This window comes from Monodelphis domestica, chromosome 7 (genome assembly GCF_027887165.1).
Source record: "Monodelphis domestica isolate mMonDom1 chromosome 7, mMonDom1.pri, whole genome shotgun sequence".
In the NCBI taxonomy this organism is placed as follows: domain Eukaryota; kingdom Metazoa; phylum Chordata; class Mammalia; order Didelphimorphia; family Didelphidae; genus Monodelphis; species Monodelphis domestica.
In genome coordinates, this window is record NC_077233.1 from 215,528,277 (window position 1) to 215,544,077 (window position 15,801).

Consider the following 15,801-nt stretch of genomic DNA (forward strand, 5'->3'; position numbering starts at 1 on the left):
CTGCAATCCACTGTCAGGTCTTTTACACAATCGATACCAGATGATGGTTTTTTGGCAAGCTCTTGCACAGAACCTCTGACAACACAACTTTCGAATGTGAAAATGTATTTTTAGATCTCTATTGCAGTCATTATAACATCTATTTTCCAACATATTCCTTGCTACAGAGCCATGTGTGTATTTAGACAACAAACGACTAATTATATTCTTACGATGAATGTGTTTGTAACCTTTTATTTGCATTGAAGAAACTAAAAGTTTATTTTGATGCAGTCTACATTTTAAAAGCACATTTAATAACTATACTTGTGGCTCATCCTCTATAACTTTTAAGCAACCTGCACTTTACTTTACTTTCCATCATTCCCAGTCTCCAACAGTGAAAGATGGTCTGTAGAGCAGATCTTCTTCACTCAGTTCCTCTAAGAGACCACAAAGGGAGTTTTCCTTGCTCGGGCTAGCCGTTCCAGTATTCCAAGTGTACAATTCCCATCTCATTCATCTGTAATTTTATATCCATAAGCAGCTAGTTGACCAGCCATATACTCTCCATCTGAATTATTGTGAGAACAACCCCATGTCCGTATCCAAACTTTCTGAATACCAGGAATAGTGCTATCACTTGGCGGATCATCTTCCTCTTGCAAACATTTTTGAGAATTAGGTATTTGCACCTTTGGAACAATACTTTTTCTTGAAAAATATCTATCCTGAGGCTTTGAATCTTCTCTTGACCCAATATCTCCTATGTCTGCAAGTGGTGAATCACAAAATGCAGCAGGCATCTTCCCTTGAAATTCTGGAATTTGTCTCACTTCCTCTTGATCAAATGTGATGAAGCTGGGGGTGTGGGGATGAAGGGGAAAGAAAACCCAGGTCTAGAATTAGGTGGCCTACAGACTTCAGATGGAGCTTACCATGACACTTGGGTCCCCCTGCAATAAACTTCTGAGCATAGGGCTGATTGATTTTCTGGGTGGAGAGAGGTCCTTTTGGGATCCAGGTCTTAAGGTTATAATTTGGGTAAACCAATCACTCCTTTCCAAAAGCAACCTCCCCAAATGGAAAAACAGGAGTCTAAGCTATCTTATCTCAAGGGAAAAAAGAAAACTCGATATGTGTGTGTATTACAGATTTATACAAATGCAAAATACAAGAATTTGATATAACCAGTGATGTTTTTGCCACTAATCAACAAACATTTCTTAAGCAACTAAGTACCAACCACTAGGTTAATATTGAGGATCAGATAGATAGATAGATAGATAGATAGATAGATAGATAGATAGATAGATAGATAGATGGATGGATGGATGGATGATGGACAGATAGATATCCAGATAGATCACTAGAAATGCAAATCATGAAATAACATCTCTCAAGGAGCTCACATTCTAAGAGGGTAGGCAGCTATTCAAGGATATAGAGAATATTAAAAAAAAACTAAATACAAACTAGTAAAATGCAAAGTGGTTTCAGACAGAGGGAACTAATAGTTGGGGGGATCAGGAAACATTTTGTGCTAAATGTGCTTGAGCAGAATCTTGAAAGAAGAGAGAGACTGTGAGGTGGAGATGAGCAGGGAATGCATACCTAGTATGGGAGAAGGCTCCCAACAAAGAGAAAAAGGAGACATAAAGTGTCCCTCCAAAGGAACAGAGAGAATGCCTTGGGCAATGGTTAGGAGGTCAGAGGATATATACCTATTGGGTCAGAATTAAAAGTGCTGAAGGCAAAAATGCTGAAGGTGACTACCAGCAAAGCTAAAAAGAGGCTGTTGGAGAAGGGAGAAAGAGGAAGAGACTGAATGTTCAAATGTAGCCCTCTTTGTTTCTCATCTCTCTTTGGGAAGTCTTCTGTTTTAATTTCTGAACTGACCTTGTCTGAAAAGTGCATAACAGACCTTCTGAAGTTATTTAAACTCCTGGAGGAAGTAAACTCCATACTTTGGGACTACCAAGGTGTGCTTCTGAAGCCAAAGAGGGCAGAAATATGCTATTCCTTTAGGGCTCAGCACAACTCAAATCCATGTGCATTCACAGGCCAGCAGGTAGGGCCCATTTGCAGCAGGTAAGACAGCCAAGCTCTCTTAAACCAAGACACAAACAGCCTAAAGCACTAGAAGGGCCCCAAGGGGCCAAGTCCTTCTCCTCCTCCCTCGTCATCTCCCATCCCCCATCCTCCCCATCTCCATCTTTACTCCAGCTTTCTCTTTCCTCATCTTTCACTTCCCTCTTTCTCCAAAACATTCTGTTTCATTCTAAATCCTTCAACAAATTCTCCTTCAGATCTGAACAACTTTTTCTCCTCTCTCTTAATTTTTTTCTAACCTTTTGCATTTTTTTAGTCTCATTTCCTGTCTGGGTTTTGCATTTTCCTCCCCCGCCCCTCCCAGCCTATGACACACTTTCTCTCTCTTTTTTTAATCCTTTTTTTTTCTCTTTTATTTGCTCCAAGTTCTTTCCTCAGGGCATAAGACCTGACCTCCCTTTCCTTCCTCCCCCAGCAATACCTCTCCTCTCTGCTCTCCCTCAGAGCCCTGAACGCAGTGCTCAGTCTACACCACCCCAGCCTCTCCCATCACCACTGGGATACACTAGGAGCCTCAGCCAGCCAGCCCTCCTTCCCCCATCCTCAGCAAGAAGAGGAAGTGGGGATCACCGAGGAGGTCTGGGCCTGGTGGAACCAGCCACTGCTGGGGCATGTAGGAGGAGAGCCACTGATCAGGACCTGGACCTCCTGCGAGGCGCAAAGCATGAGCGCTCGAGGTAGGAAACCCCGGACCCGACTAGGGACAGGGGGATTGGTGGCAGTGGCTCGGAGGCTAGAAAGTCCGGGTCGAGCCTCAAAATCCCTCTTCACAACCCCCAGGATTTAGGAGACTGTATCTGAGTTTGTCTCTTTATTTCTGTCTCGGTCTCTGCTCTTCCCCATTCTCTTCTTCCTTCCCCCTCGGTAAGAAAAGAGGGGCTTGTTATACTGAAGAGAAGAGGGGGAAGGAGTATGGGGTGAAGAAACTACCGGGTTGAGGAACCTCCTCCGTGCACCTGCCCTCCAGAGCAAGTGAAGTCTTCAAACATCCCGGAAGCCTGAAACTTTTGAGGGCTCAGGGCTAGACAAGACTGGGGCCACAAAGACAAGACCACAAACCGAGAATGCCCAGAAATTGACTGGAACGGGCCCTGACCTCTACTCTGGGGGAGGGGAGAGATGAGGTACAGCCCCCCCGCCCCTGGCCCAGGGAAAGATCGAAGGCCTGTAGGAAACCAGACTTGAGGTTGGGGGGGGGGGGGGCGGGGGAGCACTGGTAACCTGTAGGTCCTTCCCCCCTCCCAGAGGTTCCTCCCCTCCTCCAACAAAAACTTAGGCTACGATTTAATTATGTGTGGCGCTGTGTGAATCTCTAATATTGTTTTTATTTCTGCTGACATTTGTCCTCTGTATTGAAGGTGGATACGGATTAACCCACCAGAAGCTAGTTGTCTTGTCACTTCACATTCACTGAGTGCAGAGGCCTGTGACCCAACTCCCTTGAGCGATGAATTAATCAAGCAACTGGGAATTTAGCTAGAATCCTCTGCTTGCGTTTCCCTAATCTCTGGTTCTACTTACCCTCAAAGCAGGTGTAAGGAAACGATATCACAGACAATGAGATCCGAGGATAAATTGGCAAACAATAGTACATCATAACAGTCTCGAAAAGCCTTGAGTGAAAATTGGGAGGGTTTTGACAGATTAGGAAGAGAGCAGAGCCCCCTCACTCCTAAAATTTGTTGGTTGCACTAACCTAAGAGCACTATAGCTGTCTTAGCAGATGAGAACTAGGGACCAGAACAAAAGAATGAATGTAAAGGTCTTTTAAGCATTTAGCATGTGTCAGGCATTGTGCCAAGTGCTGGAGATACAAAAACAAAAATCGAGGTAGTTTCTGTGCTCGAGGAACTTATATTCTAATAACCACTAGCATTGTTTTAATGTTTGCAATGTGCTTTACAAAGCTCTCATGGGGGCAGCTAGGTAGAACAGTGGATAGTGCCTGGAGTTGGGAGGATCTCCTAGCTTCCTAGCTGTGTGACCCTGGGCAAGTCACTTAACTCTAGTTACTTAGCCCTTGCAGATCTTCTGTCTTAGAAGTGATACTAAGACAGAAAGTAAGGATTAAAAAAACAAACAAACAATAGCAACAAAGATTATATCATTTTATCCTCACAACCACCCCAGGAAATAGATGCAATTATTATCTCCATCTTGAGAATGAGGCAGAAAGAAGTTAAGTGATTTGCCCAGGGTCACACAAATGTGTCTGAGGTCTGATTTTCATTCAGGTCTTCCTGATTCATGATGCAGTGTGACAGAAGACAATACATATAGGGCAAGGCTGACTAGAGGGAGTTAGGTAGTATAATGGGGAAAATGTAGGAGTTGAAGTCAGTAAGTCCCAAGTTCAAAACCTGCCTCAACTCAAGCTGTGAGGATCTAGGTAAGTCACTTAACCTCTCTAGGTTCAGTTCCCTCATCTATAAAAAGAGGGTTTGGACTTCTTGTTCAGTTGTGTCCAATCCTTTATGATCCCATTTGGAGTTTTCTTGGCAAGGTTACTGGAATGATTTGCCATTTCCTTCTCCAGTTCATTTTATAGATGAGGAACTGAGGCAAATTGAGTTGAGGGACTTGCCTAGGGACACACAGCTAGTAAGTTTCTAAAGTCAGATTTGAACTCAGGTCTTCTTGACTCCATTCTATCCACTTCAACCACCTAGTTGCCTCAAGGTTGGGCAATGACCTCCAAAATCTAGCTCTAAATCAATGAACCTATGTTTTGGTCTAGGAAGTCACAGGGATATTATTGGAATGAGAAGCAATGAAGAATGGGTAGGTATACTGTAAGCATAGGGGTAAAAGAAGTCTTACACCTGAGCTGATTTTTTTAAGTCATCTGAACAAGTACAGAATTGGGAAGGTGTGGCTGGACAACAGTCATATGGAAAATATCCAAAGGTGCTGCAAACTGAATATGCCACAACCGTATGGTCTTGGTCATAGATCTCAATGAACAGAAATGTAGTGTCCAGAATAAGGGAGGGGATTGTCCTAGTGTGCTGGTCAGACCATATTCTGAGCACTGAGCTCAGTTCTGGGTGCTATAAATCAGGATTTGGTTTAATATTCTATTGATTGCTAGAGGGAAGAAAGTGATGGAGAAAATGTTAATAATGCAGATCAACAGTCTGTTGTGTACATCTCTTACCACCCTCCCCCCTTCCCCAAACAAACCTTGTTGTTGTTAAACATTTACCCACACAGCCCTGGAAGATGGTAACCAGAATGGTGAAGTGTTTGGAAATGATGGCATACAAAGATAAAGTAAAGGAACTGGGGACATTTAGCATAAAGAAGGGAAGACTTAGGAAGTGCATGATAGCTATCTTTAAGTATTTGGAGACATATCATATATGGAAGGATTGGATTGCTTTGCTTGGTCCCAGAGGCCAGAATAAGAAGCCACTGATGGAAATTGGAATGAGGGATATTTTGCCTTGCTACAAGGAAAACTGTCTTAACAATTAGAACTGTCCCAAAGTGGAAGGGGAAGCTTCCTCTAGTGTAATGAGTTCCCTGTCACCAGTGGTCTTTAAATGGAAGCTGAATGGCCACTTGTCAAGGATGTTAAAGAACAGATTCTTACTCAGATTATTTGCTGAATTGCCTCCACACTCCAAGTCTCTATGTGATTCTAGGTCCTTCCCATTATTTATAGCAAAATAAGAAATATTTAATTTTAGGAGAGGGAGAGAGTTTCCTGATTTATAACCTGCATGGTCCTTTTAAATACATAACCTGTTTTATTTCCAAGGATGATACTTGAATCAATAAAGTATTTTGGAGCTCTGACTATCTGCCTAGTTCTATTCTAGAAACTGAGGTAGATATGAGAGAGATAAGTCATGATAGTCCTTGCCCCCAACTAAAAATAATGCCTGGAGGACATTATATGTCCCACAGAAGTAGGATATGTGTGATATATATAGTAGAATGAAGAATAGTTTGCAGTATCATAGATTTAGAGCTGGAATGGCCTTCAGGGATCATCTAATTTCATTCCCTCATTTTGTAAATGAGAAAATTGAGTCTCAAATAGGTTGTGACTTAGCCAAGGTCATGCAGATGGCATGCAGGAGAGCAAGGATTTGGTTTTCTGCCTTCAAAGTCCAGTTTTCTGTCCATTACCCCACACTACTCAGGTCTAGAGTCAGAAGACAGTGTAGCACACTGGCTCTTAAGTCAAAGGACTTGGATTACTTTTATGCTTTTTTAGCTGTGAATCTTTGTTTTAGCTCTTTGGATCTTAATTTAGCTCTTTGGATCTTAATTTCCCCCATCTGTTAAATGGGGAAGAAGAGTGTTGGGCTAGCTGGGCTCTGGGGGTCCTTCTAGCTTTGACTCTAATCTATTGTCCTATGATCTTATGGGCAACTAAGTGGTATAATGAATAAAGCACAGGGCTTGGAATCAGGAAGATTCATCATCAGTCTAGCCTCAGACACTTACTAGCTATGTGACCCTGAGCAAATCATATAAATCTGTTTGCCTCCATTTTCTCATCCACAAAATGAACTGGAGAAGGATATGGTGAACTACGCCAGTAACTTTGCTGAGAAAACCCCAAATGAGGTCACCAAGGGACATCGTTATGATATTATGGTCATAAGAGTGTTTAGGTCAAGTGTTCTGGTGCTTGTTATGTGATCTACCTAAAGTCATATAGGTAGCCTTTCTAAGCCTCAGTTAATTCTCTTATAAAGTGAGGAGGTTGGATTAAATGATATCTAAGGATTGTTCCAATTCTAAATTCAATGAACCTGTGATACACTCATTAAATCAAATGCTTTAGTGCAAAGTTGGAAGACATCACTAGAGGTTGGAATAGTCTTAGGAGGATTTGTGGCACTGGGAGGACCTGAGTTTGGCCTGGAAAGGTGGGTAGGATTTGGATAGGTGGAGAGAAAGGTATTTCAGGAAAGAAATGTGTCAGAAGCTTACTCTTATTTCATTTCTGTAAATCTGTTTTTCATCAGGCTACCTACCACCCTTTTCAGAAAGATCTGCTTAAGGGAATACTTGCAAATAGAGGAAGATTGGAAACTGGAGGGAGAGGCATAGAAGGAATGGCCTATGGAGACCAAAGAGGTCTCAGAAGTGCAGACAGATTTTCCCTCTTTATAAATCAAAAGCTAAATCAAATCAGGGTTTTTAGATGATTATAATGAAAATAACTACCAAATGTCAAATCAATTTAAGTCCAAGGGCCAATAGAGCCAGCTTTTAATGTTCTTTTTTCTTTGCATATACACTATAGATTCAACCAATTTTTTTCTTATAATAGTGTTGGTCTAATGAGTCAGGACATTCCCAAGGTGCCCACTTCAACATAAGAAACAAAATATATCTTTTTCTCTTACAGCCCAAAGTTGGCCTCCATTCTCAAAACTTGACTAAGGGTGAGTCAACCAACCAAGTCTGTCCACTGAGGAGTAGGGACCTTTCCCTTATTCCTGGACATTACCTTCTCACCTGGCTGTGCCATCATATATATATATATATATATATATATATACATATATATGTGTGTGTGTGTATGTATATATATATATTTATTTATTTATTTATATATATGGAAAAATATTTGAGTGAATTTAAACTAGAGGAATGCCAAAATTTAAAGGAGAGATGCTCTACAGTGCTACCTTAAAAGCCCTTTCCTCTTACTAATCCTATTTCAAGAAAAAGAAGAATGAAGCCAAGTTTCTCTCTGGATTCTAAGCATTTCACAGGTGCACACATTCCAAACACAGGTATGGCTGCCAATAAACCCTCCCCCAACATTCTCCTCAAAGATTCTGCCTACGCCCTTGAGGTACTCCTTCTTTCTGGGTCAATGGTTTTAATGGGGTGAACATTTTCGGGAGGGTAGCCTTTTTGGTTGTCATTTGTTCAAGGGCTCAAGGATTATAATGGCACTGTCAAATTTATGTAATTGGTGTCTGTGGCACAGAGCCAATGAGTAATAAAAGCTTTTCTGTTTCAGCTTCTTCAGTCATTCCACCCCCCTTCTCTCTCCATCCCTCCTTTCTTACCTCCCCTCCTCCAGTTTCTTCCATCCCTGATTACTCTTGGCCCTCGATGACGAAGAATGAACCCACTACCAGTCTATTATACTCTAGTTTCCCTGAGAAAGGTTACCTACAGCCTTTTATGTTCTCAATTTGGTTAGTGAATTACTTCCATCTGAGCATTTATTTTGAGGATGTCAGCAAGAGAAAAAAAGAGTTTTTTGGAATCTCATGTAAGATCTTCTCCCTAAAGAAGGTGTTCAGTTCTCTATGGAAATTCTATACCAAGGATGTAGTAACAACTTACATTTACATAAGGCTTATGTTTTGTGGTTTCTATGGCTTATAGGGCTATATGGTTTATAAAATTTTCTCCTGTCGATAGTTTTATGAAAGGTTTGTCTGCCCATTTTAGGGTTTCTAAGAAGCTAAGTGAGTTGCAAAGTAACACAGCTAGCAAATCAGAACTCAGGCTTGAGTATTAGTCAATAGAACATTAAGAGATCTATAATGAGATCAGCTAGATGGTATAGCAGATAGAGTGCTAGCCTTGCAGTCAGGAAGATTCATCTTCCTGAGTTCAAATCTGGCCTCAGACATTTACTAGCCATGTGACCCTTAGGAAGCCACTTAACCCTGCTTGCCTCAATTTCCTCATCTTTAAAATGGACCGGAGGAGAAAATGACAAACTTTTCAATATCCTTACCAAGAGAATTCTAGTTGGGGTCATGAAGGATAGGGCAGAAACAAAACAATAATAATTGCAAATCTTAAAGCATTATGTAAATGCTAGAGATTATTATTATCAATTATAATTATTTACGTGTTGTCTTCCCCTAGACCATGAAGTCCTGCAGAGCAGAGGCTGCTTTTTATTAGATTCTAACAATTTTATTTTGTTAAACAAAACCATGTTTTGGGTTTTTTGGTTGTTTTTTTTTGAGGGGAGGGAGGAGTTCAGGAAGCTTTTTTTTAATTGTCCAAGCACTTATCAGAGTGTCTAGCCTATGGAAGGTGCTTAATAAATGCTCAATGACTTCATTTGATGTTTTTTTTACCCAAGCCTACCTCACTCTGTACACCTCTGAAGCCTGGAAGGAACAATAGCAGTTTGACAAGATAGCATAATAACACCTACAGTTGACATATAGGCAGATGATAAGATTTGCCAAGCACTTTGAGTATTTACCAGTCAATCAGAGTTAAGTGCCTACACTGTGCTAGGCAGGGCTGCAAAGACATCCTTTGCCCTCCAGTGCTTAGGTGGAGAGCTAATATTCAAATATTCTGGCTGAGGGTGTGAAGACATTATTTAAAGGAATGAAAGTGAGATGGGGAAGTAGGGATGTAAGGAAACAGCACTTTTCAAAGCAACCTAGTATGTGTCAGACACCAATATCCCTATTTTACAGATGGGGAGACTAAAATTAAGTGGCCTAGTCACCCAGCTAGTAAGTGTCTGACTTGAACTCAGATCTTCTTGACTCCAGGGCCAATATCCACTACATCACTTAGCTATTACAGGAAGAGGTCAGTGTGACTGAAAGGAAAGATTTTAAATTATTTATATGTGTGAGCGTTAAGATAAATAAACACCAAGTAAATATGAGGATATTTTGAGAGGGAACACACTAGAGGCTTATTTAACTCTCAAAACAATACTGTGAAGTAGTATTGATATTATGATCCTCATTGAACAGATGGAGAAACTGAGGCCAAGAGATACTTACAGAGCTTACAGCCAGTAAGTGTCTGAGATGGGATTTCAATCCATCCTTGCCTTCAAGTCTTGTATTCTATTTTCTATGACACATTGATCCACATCCATTCTCTTCTTTGTCCTGGTGAATCTTTCTCTTGTAACCCAGTAGAGCCAAAAGTGGGTATCTAGGTCAATGATTTTATCGCTTCTACAAGACTGTGCCTTTGGAAGGCTTCACTGGCACTACCCGGGTCTATGACATTCAGAAAAGAGAGAGAATTAGCATTTGTTTCCTAGTTCTTTCTCTGTTTCCAACCAACATCTTTCTTCTGCCTTTTTTTCCCCAACGGGTAGGAGGAGAGAGAGGAGGCTTAGTGGTAGGGGAGGTCATTTCCCATGAGCTCGATTTATTTATGAGCAACTTTTGAAGAATAACAATTGTTGAATCATTCCCATCTCACTCTCCAACAAACTCATATGGCCTTTCTTCCCCACTGGCCCTTCAGCTCTCTTTAGGAGCAGAGCTGCCTGGGGGAGCTTCCTCTCTGGCACACCCTCTGCTGCAATGAGTTATGGTACCAGCTTTGAATGGCAATAACAGGCTATGCCAGAAATCACAGAGGCCTCAGAGGTGCCATCCAATGGCAAAATGGATGTCCCTTTTTTTGATCTAAGGGCAAACAAAAGCACAGTTTGGGTATTATTAGGGCTTTTATAAATTGTTACTTCAGTGAATAAATGTTGGTTTGAAGTAAAACTGCATTTTATTGACATTAGTATTTCAGTTTCTGCCTTTGAGTAAAGTCTTTATAATTCATTGAGAGTCAAGGGAGGGAAAAACCAGACATATTATAAAGGGAATTGGGTATAGTTAGTTCAATTTCTAAAATAGTGAGTTTGAATAATAATGATACTGCCTTATTTCTCACACAGAATGTTTTAAGGATTCTCAGCTGTTTTTCTAAAACCAACTCATTAATCGTTACAGTGCCTCTGGGAATTGAGTAATTATCTCTCTCTCTCACAGATGAGAAACTGAGGCACGTAGACATTGGGCAGGAATCCTCATGCCTGGGCTAGTTTTCTGACTATCAGAAAATAATCCTTCCCACAGGGTCAGAGGAAAAGTTTGGGGTTTTTTTAAGTACTCTGGAAATGCAAACTTTCTGAGACTTTTTTTGGGGTGGGGAGAGTGATAAAAGATGGGGAGAGAAAGAGATAATAGGTAAGAATTTTGAAGATGTACAAGCACAGAATGCCATATGGCTGCTGTAGGAGCTAAGTGCTCTGAACGCCTAATGGATCTTCTCCCTTTTTTTCCTCTCAAATTATATGGACACATTTTTCACTAGCTAATTTTGAAATATAGCTTTTTGATGCATAAAAAAGCCTTCGTATATTATAGCAGAGTCAGCCTAATTGGGCATATGAGACAAAATCAAATGAGATAATAGATGTGTAAGAACACTTTGAAAAGTATAGAGTGCTATAAAGATGTAAGGTGTATACTTTATAGGCCTATTCAGGTGGTCTATTTGGATATATTCTCTGAATGGGGGCATATCATTTCCCCTATAATCTGGGAGAGTCAGCCCCATAGAAATTAGGAGCATCATATAAGGAAGTCCTGAAGATTTTCTGAATACACCTAGAAGGGCTATTCATCCAGCTAGTCAATAAGGATTTACTGAATACCCACTGAGCACACTGGTGCACTGAACCTTGCACAGATGGTCAGCATGATCAAACCAGCCTATTCTCCTCTACTACCTGCACCATATGAGAAATGGAAGAACTCGAGATATTGTTCAGGGATGTGCTCTTAGAAGAAGCTTGTACACAAAAACCGAATGTTAAATTTTCATTGTGAGCATTTACACCTTGGAAAAAATAGCAAATGCTACAAATCAGGGCTTGACTTACTATTTTGTTGATTGTCTAGACTTAAAGTAAGTGATGGAGAAAAAAAAAAACCTATTTCCCATAGATTCCCCCACCCCAGAGCTGGTCATTAAATATTTACCACCTCACCACTGGGCTGTGGTTGTATTATATTTTATATTTACTTAACCCTGTTCATTAGCAGTAGGTTTCTAGACAGACAGAATATTGTTAGTTTCAGTAACCTATTGCAGACCTGTAGATAATAACTTACTGATAAATAAACTATGGAGTCTCCCTTTTACTTCTTATTGTTAATGGTGTTCAGTTGTGTCTGACGTTTCCCAACCTTATTTGGGGTTTTCTTGGTAAATTTTTTTTTGCCAGTTCTTTAACATTTCCTTCACTAGTTCATTTTATAGATGAGGAAACTGAGGAAAACAGAGTCAAATGACTTGGCCCAGTCATATAGCTATGAAGTATCTGAAGCCAGATTTGCACTCAGGTCCTCCCAACTCCAGACCTGGCACTCTATCCACTAGCAGACCCTTGCCTTAATGATTTCTGGAAACACTTGGTGGTAGCAAGGTGGCACAGTGAAAGGAGTGCTTCCCCAGACCTTCATCCAAATCTGGCTTCAGATACTTCCTAGCTATGTGATTCTGGGCAAGTCATTTAACCCCAACTGTCTAGCCCTTACCACTCTTCTGCCTTGGAACTGATACTTAATATTAATACTAAGACAGAAGGTAAGGGTTTGGGTTTTTTTTTAAGTGCTTGTTCTCTTCCTTCCCTCCCAAATAAACAAGAATGTGAAGAAAGACTATTGTAGTGGGAGGCAGGACACACAAAACACTAGGCTAATCAGGTATTAACTTACTTTATGACCTTCAGCAAACCTCTTGGTTTCTCTGAAACTCAGTTTCCTAATATGTAAAACAAAACTACTAACACCTGCCCTGTTTACCACACAGTGATATTATGAGGTATGCTTGAGAAAACAGATGTAAAAGCACATTGAAAATTAAAAGGTGCAACATGAATACGGCACCATGCCAATATGCCCAGGTGTTTGCAAAGGGTTGGGGGGGGAGTGTGATTTGCATCAATGAAAGAAGTAGCTTCATAAATAAAATCATGGCTCCATTGGCCATGGCTTCAGATATTACTGGAAAGAGATGGCTTCCTTGGAGCTGGGAAGACCTACATTCAAGTTTTCACTCTGACATATACTAGAGCAATTCACTTAACTTTTGTTCTTCCTCAGAAACTCTCTAGAAAAGGAATTCTTAACCCGGGGTCCATCTACTCCCATGGGAACTGGGAATAGATTTCTGGGAGTGGGTGAATTTTTAGAAAATGTTTAAACTATGTTTTGATATAATTTGTTTTCTTCGTAAACCTATGCATTTTGTTTTGTGCTGGTAAAAGCATTATGATGAGAAGGGCTCCATACTCTTCACTATATTCCCAGAGGAATACATAAAACACTAAAAAGGTTAAATCCCCCTGCTCTGACACCATAAGTTACAGAGAAGGTGCTTGCATTGACATAGAGGGAATTTCCTCACTTGGGACTTCCCTATCTCTAAATCTAACATATAATTACTTCCATAAGGTTTCTTGCAAATTCCTTCCTTCCTTCCTTCCTTCCTTCCTTCCTTCCTTCCTTCCTGCCTTCCTCTCTCTCTCTCTCTCTCTCTCTCTCTCTCTCTCTCTCTCTCTCTCTCTCTCTCTCTCTCTCTCTCTCTCTCTCTCTCTCTCTCTCTCTCTCTCCATTACCTTCTGTCCTAGTAATATTTCTAAGGCAGAAGAATAGGGTAATGCCTGCTGTTGTCCCAACACAGAGTTCTCCAGAGTTAGTTACTAGAAAACCAGAGGGATCTAGGGTCAGACTTCTCCCCTCCCCATCTCTACTTGCACCTGCAGACATCACCCACCCCTCTAAAAGGTACACCATCACTAGGCTAGGCAATTGGGATTAAGTGACTTTCCTAGGATCATATATTTTTTTGTTTGTTTTTTTTTTTTCATTTTAGAATCAATACTGTGTATTGGTTCCAAGACAGAAGAGTGGCAAGGACTAGGCAATGAGAGTTAAGTGACTTGTCCAGGGTCACACAACTAGAAATTGTCTGAGGCTAAATTCCAACCCAGGTCCTTCAAATTCTAGGGCTAGCGTTCAATCCATTGGGTCACTTCGATGCTCAGACAATTGATTTCTAAGTCTGTTATATCATGTTCATCTGAATCCTGGCTTTGACACTTAGGACCATGTGACCTTGGACAAGTTGTTTTACTTACTCAGAGCATCCATTTCCTTACCTGAAAAATTAAATGAAATTCTATCATTTTCTAATAATCAAATGCTATTACATATTATCTCAAGCAGTTGCTATAAGGCAAGTGCTGTATAAATGTTAATTATTTTTTCTGTTCTGATCTCCGTAAACCATTCTAATAAGGCTAGTTTATATCTTTATAGCACTTTTATAAACTATTAAAAACCTTTAGCAACACTGTCTCAACTCTCAACTCAGGAGAGAAGCAAGATAGGTGCTATTCTCTCTCTCTGTTTCTCTGTGTCTATGCCTCTGTGTCTGTGTTTGTCTCTCTCTCTCTCTCTCTCTCCCTGTCTCCCTTACATTCTGTGTTAGTATCAATTTTAAGACAGAAGAGTGGTGAGGACTAGGCAATCAGGGATAAACATCCAGCGTCACACAGATAGAAAGTATCTGAGGCCACATCGAAATCCAGGTCCCCCTGACTCCAGGCCTGGTGCTCCATCCACTGTGCTACCTAGCTACCTCAGGTGATATTCTCTTTGTTTTGTGGATGAGGATGTAAAGGGATTTTGCCAAGGTCACATGGCTAGTGTCAGGGATGGGACTTGATCCCAGATTTTTTGGTTTCAGGACTAATTTGTATGATCTTACTTTACCAAGGGTACTTTTACTTTCTTTTGGGAGAAGGGTATACAGAGAGGGAGTTAGTTTCTCTTTTTCTACTCCCCCCCCCAATATATTTTTTATTATAGATGACACCAAGAATTTGGAGTCAATTTAATAAGATAGTAATAAAATTGCCTTGGTGTTTCAATTTCCCCAAACAGTAGGCAGATTCAATTGTAGTGTTGTCCTTTGATGTTTTTTATTGTGTGATTTTTTTTAAACTATAACAAAACAATGACTTTGGATGATGCTGGTGATGATTAGAAAGGTAATTAATGTGGTTGATATATTGGTTAGGCTGTTTCTGTGCTCTGAAGATCACAGTATTTAAAAACAGATGAGGCAGCTGAGGTGTGGAAGCATATTCAAAGGCACTCAACAGCTCCTGGGTAAGTATTCGAATAGCCCCCAGAGACTCCTGACTTCACATCCTGTGTCCTAAGCACTTGATAAAGTTACATCTCTGTAATGTCCGTGCCACACTTGGGGGTGGGTGGGTGGAGAGGGGAATCTTCCAGAATGAAATTACCCTCATTGCCAACATCTCTGGAGCTAAGTTAATTCTCCAGTTGGGTAGTTAGGAGGCAATCAGGTTCCCTGAAGCATTGCTGGATGAATCCCCAAGATAATTTCTTTAGTGGGGATTGCTCCACAGTCTGTTGAAATCCACCAAAATGATTTTGCATTATACTGTGAAACCTTATCTGTCCCTGAATCTGGAGAGCCTCCCTTCTTTCACCTTGAGTGTTATAAAAGTTTTTTTGTTTTTTTTTCTGGTTCTCCTGCTACAGCCCTGGAAAAAGTTCTTTATTTGTTGTCTCCTTCCTTCTTGCCTTTTCCCATAGACCCTTAGGAGCCATCCATCCTTATCCTGTTTGGCTTGGGAAAGCTTTGGGGCATTTCTTCTTGCCAGTGGCATATTTCTAGTCGGATTCATGGCTTGGAATCTTATTTATTAGTTTATGTATTTTATTGTAATGAGTTTCATTTCCTCAGTCTTTTACTCAGTTCCTTGTTCTGCAGCCTTTATTGTGAACGATGTTGGTGCAATGTGAGACAAGGAGTATTCAAAACCAAAAAAAAAAAATCTTTTGTTGAGGAAAATTTGTGAAACTGTTTACCCTGGACATGGCAACATTGAATCTCTGCCCTCCA

The 15,801-nt window shown here is 40.6% G+C and overlaps 1 protein-coding gene across 1 annotated transcript in view; it reads left to right on the top strand.

Annotated features, from left to right (window-relative positions):
• The first annotated feature begins 2,446 nt into the window (after positions 1–2,446).
• The window catches only part of CARD11 (caspase recruitment domain family member 11), a 142,792-nt gene continuing 129,437 nt past the window's right edge, over positions 2,447–15,801 (top strand). The window contains exon 1 of the mRNA XM_007498411.2: positions 2,447–2,768. Coding sequence (XP_007498473.1) covers positions 2,756–2,768 — 13 coding nt within the window. The 5' untranslated portion in view covers positions 2,447–2,755. The remainder of the gene's footprint in view (positions 2,769–15,801) is intronic.